Source organism: Euprymna scolopes, chromosome 6, assembly GCF_053919585.1.
Source record: "Euprymna scolopes isolate OS-2025 chromosome 6, ASM5391958v1, whole genome shotgun sequence".
NCBI classification, from domain to species: Eukaryota; Metazoa; Mollusca; class Cephalopoda; order Sepiida; family Sepiolidae; genus Euprymna; species Euprymna scolopes.
This window is the reverse complement of record NC_136487.1, coordinates 145,968,929-145,972,440: the sequence shown is the minus strand read 5'-3', so window position 1 is coordinate 145,972,440 and position 3,512 is coordinate 145,968,929. Positions and strand designations below refer to the sequence as shown.

Sequence of the window (3,512 nt, the reverse complement as noted above, 5' to 3'; positions counted from 1 at the left end):
TTGTCTCCCCTCAGGAGTTTGATCAATACATTTGGATATCGCATAGACCTGTTTTTAAGACGGATCCAACGACGACAACTAAAATTAGACCAGTTTTCAACTGCAGTTTGAAGACTGGAGGCGGACTGTCCCTAAACGAAGCGGCTTATTCGGGTGTAAACCTCACTGGGGACATTTTAAAACTGCTGTTGGCCTTTAGAACAAACCATTACATTCTGTTAGCAGACATCCGTCGTGCATTTCTGACGATTCATCTTAAATCGGAGGCTGACAAGAACCGGTTTTGCTTCTTTCTGAGGGAAGGAAGTTTCCTGCGTTGTTTCCGGTATACCACCCTTATTTTTGGTTTTACCTCCAGCCCGTTTATATTGGGATGTATCTTGAAGTTGCACGCGGCCAAATACCCACTGGATGCCTGCCGCCAGATGATGGCGGAAAAGTTTTATGTGGAAAATCTTGTCGCTTCTGTGGGTGGCCGGAATGATCTGTTTTCATTGTACTCCCTTGTTCGTGAATGCTTACAGGAGGGAGGTTTCATCATTCAGTCTTGCAATACCAATTGCGAGACCCTCCGTGCCAGAATGGAGAAGGACAGCACATTGAGCACCCATGGAGAGCAGTGGGAGAAGGGCCTGGGGTATAGCTACTCCCCGCTTACCAAAGAATTGTTCGTACCCCATACTGAATGTGATGCCAACGCATCAAGTAAAAGGAGCATCCTTTCGGAAACAGCTAAGGTGTTTGACCCACTGTCTCTCTATTTGCCTGTCACTATCAGGAGTCGTATACTTATCAGAGCTATGTGGAAAGATAGTATGGGCTGGGACAATATCGCCTCTCCTGCCATCCAGAGTGTCTGGAGAGAACTTGCCGGGAAACTTTCAAGGTTGGGTGACCTACACTTCGACCGAAGGACCATAGTACCGGAGCTGCCCGGGGAGATGCACATCTTTTGCAACGCCTCCAAGGATGCCTATGGGATGGCTGTTTACATCGTACAGGGTGGTAGGTCCTCCTTGCTGTTCGCAAAGGCCAAGGTCGCACCCATGAAGGACAAAACCTTGCCGGTTTTGGAACTGATGGCGGTCTTTCTTGCCTTCAAGTGTCTCCCCTCGATTTTAGACAACTGTGAGGGGTTCATACCAACCAACTTGTGTGTGGCCACAGACGCTCAGATTGTGCTGTCTTGGCTTCTCTCCCAAACCATGGCTTCCAACAACATTTTCGCCAGGAATCGATTAAGGGATGTGCTAATGATGAAAACCGAGTTAGAGACTCGCTATGGATTGCAAACCTTTAAATACGTGAACACTCCGTCAAACCCTGCCGATTTGATAACGAGAGGCATATCCTTAAGGAGGTTCCGTTCCTGCCTAGACTTTTGGCGCGTTGGCCCTTCTTGGCTTGGCGGTGGGATCTCTCAGTGGCCGGAGCTAGATCTGCCTTGCTTAAGTGTCAGCAGATGGCCCGAACTCCGGCAAATTGTTCTATCTCTCGCGAGCCGGGATGTGCTTCTGTCGTGTCCTTTGATCGTTTTTCATCCTTCTCCCGTTTATTGAGGGTCACATCCTTGGTTTTTAAGTTCTTAGCTATCAGACTTCACCGTCAGTGGGACTGCGAATCCAGGGCAGCTACCTACCTAATGAGGACTATGCAGCAGCAAGGATTCCCTGAGGAACTTGAATACCTAAGGAGGCCTGACGGGGATCACCTGCCGGCTAGGGTTCGCGACTTAAACCTTTACCTGGATCATGATGGGCTGATTCGTTCGAAGGGTAGGATCGACTCTTCCTTACACTACGATTATGAAGTTAAGAACCCCGTCTTGATAGCAAAACCGCACCCTGTGACACGGCTCATAATCATGGACTGCCATAAGGGGTGTTGCCACCTGGGGACCGGATCAACCCTGGCTGAACTAAGGCGGCGCGGTTACTGGGTACCCCAGAGAAGGCAAGCTGTTAACCTAATATTAGCTGAATGTTCGACGTGTAAACGTTATAACTCTAGGCCATCACCGCCGAAAGCTTCTGCCGACCTGCCTTCACATCGGACTGACTTCTGTACCCCATACCAACACTCCGGGATCGATTTTACCGGCCATCTGTGGGTGTGGGATGGGAAAAGAAATATAAAAATGTGTCTGTTATTGTTTACTTGTCTGAACATCAGGGCCGTCCACATAGAAGTGGTACCAGATATGAGCATCTCCTCCTTCCTACAAGCTCTGATCCGTTTCATAAACCAGAACGGTGTTCCTGAGGCCTTATATAGCGATAATGCTAAAACTTTCAAGGGAGGAGGGCGACTCTTCAACCGGCTTGTGCTCTGCAAGGATTACTAGGACAGATATGGTCCTAGCAACATGAAACTGAAGACTATTCCGCCCTTTTCTCCTTGGTATGGAGGGGCATGGGAAAGGTGTATTCCAACTATAAAAAACTGCTTGTATAAAGTTGTTGGAAGAGAAAAATTGAACTATTTCTCTTTACTTACCATCATTTCCGACATACAGAGGTCGGTCAACAACCGACCTCTTACTTACATATCGTCGGCTGACAAGGATGTGACTGCCATTACGCCCAATATGTTCCTCAGACCTAATAAGTGTCCTGGATTATTATTCAGGTTGGATGAAGAGGCTCCTTCGGTTCCTCTCGGCCGATCCGAGCCGATACGTACTCTGCAGCTTAGAGACCAATGCCTGAGTAGATTCAACGAGCTCTGGTACAAGGAATACCTTCTGGAGTTGGGAAGAAAGGCCCCTGCGCCATCTCGCCCCCAATCGGGAGATCGGCTTCGGAAGGATGATGTCGTTCTTATAAAAAGCCCTCTGAGGCCCAGGCCCTTTTGGGCGTTAGGTACTGTTACCGAGCTCGTCCAAGGCAACGACAACGTCGTTAGAGCGGCTCGAGTCAGAAGGGCTAATGGCCTGGTAGAAGTACATTCTCTAAAACACCTGTATCCCCTCGAAATCTCCTTGAACTCCCACTGTCCTGTTGATGCTTCTCTGGAGGAAGATCCTGATTCGCCATTGGTAGCTGAGGCTGAAACCTGGTTGTGCCCTAGCTGCAATCATCCTCAACAGAACCTAGCCATGATCGCCTGTGACGCGTGCGACAGGTGGTACCACTTCAGATGTGTGGGAATCGACCAAGAACCTCCAGAAAGACAAAAGTGGTACTGCCCTGAGTGTGAGCCCCAGAGAAGGCGTAGAGGCAGGCCGAGTCTGCTTCCCGCATAATGAATCGTGCCTTGGACCCCATTTTCCCCCTTTTTTTTCTTTTTTCCTTTTGTTGGGAGTGTGTAGAAAAAAAATGGAGGCTACTTACGGATGGGTGTCGCTGTCCGTCGGGTGGGAATGAACCAGCATGAGCAGATCTGTCTCACCGCCTAAATAGACTAAGGGAGTGGTGGGAGGCTTGTTCCTATTGGTTATAAAAGGCAACCTACAACCATTCCCATTAATTCTTCTTCTTCTCTTGTCACTTCGCTGAGTAAGTTTACGCGAG

At 48.9% G+C, this 3,512-nt stretch overlaps 3 protein-coding genes across 3 annotated transcripts; all 3 read left to right on the top strand.

Moving 5' to 3' along the window:
- The first annotated feature begins 428 nt into the window (after positions 1 to 428).
- Positions 429 to 1,559, top strand: LOC145278272 (uncharacterized). Its single transcript, XM_080130564.1, has one exon. It carries the CDS (start codon positions 429 to 431, stop codon positions 1,557 to 1,559), a length of 1,131 nt encoding a protein of 376 aa, XP_079986690.1.
- Positions 1,560 to 1,642: 83 nt separating this feature from the next.
- On the top strand, positions 1,643 to 2,344 carry LOC145278271 (uncharacterized). Its single transcript, XM_080130563.1, has one exon. It carries the CDS (start codon positions 1,643 to 1,645, stop codon positions 2,342 to 2,344), a length of 702 nt encoding a protein of 233 aa, XP_079986689.1.
- Positions 2,345 to 2,365: 21 nt separating this feature from the next.
- Positions 2,366 to 3,244, top strand: LOC145278270 (uncharacterized). The gene has a single exon (XM_080130561.1). The coding sequence runs from the start codon at positions 2,366 to 2,368 to the stop codon at positions 3,242 to 3,244; it is 879 nt and encodes a 292-aa protein (XP_079986687.1).
- Positions 3,245 to 3,512: the final 268 nt, after the last annotated feature.

Excerpts from the sequence above, each read along its gene's own strand:
- LOC145278272 (XM_080130564.1), top strand. The coding sequence starts at position 429 with ATGGCGGAAAAGTTTTATGTGGAAAATCTTGTCGCTTCTGTGGGTGGC.
- LOC145278271 (XM_080130563.1), top strand. The coding sequence starts at position 1,643 with ATGAGGACTATGCAGCAGCAAGGATTCCCTGAGGAACTTGAATACCTA.
- LOC145278270 (XM_080130561.1), top strand. The coding sequence starts at position 2,366 with ATGAAACTGAAGACTATTCCGCCCTTTTCTCCTTGGTATGGAGGGGCA.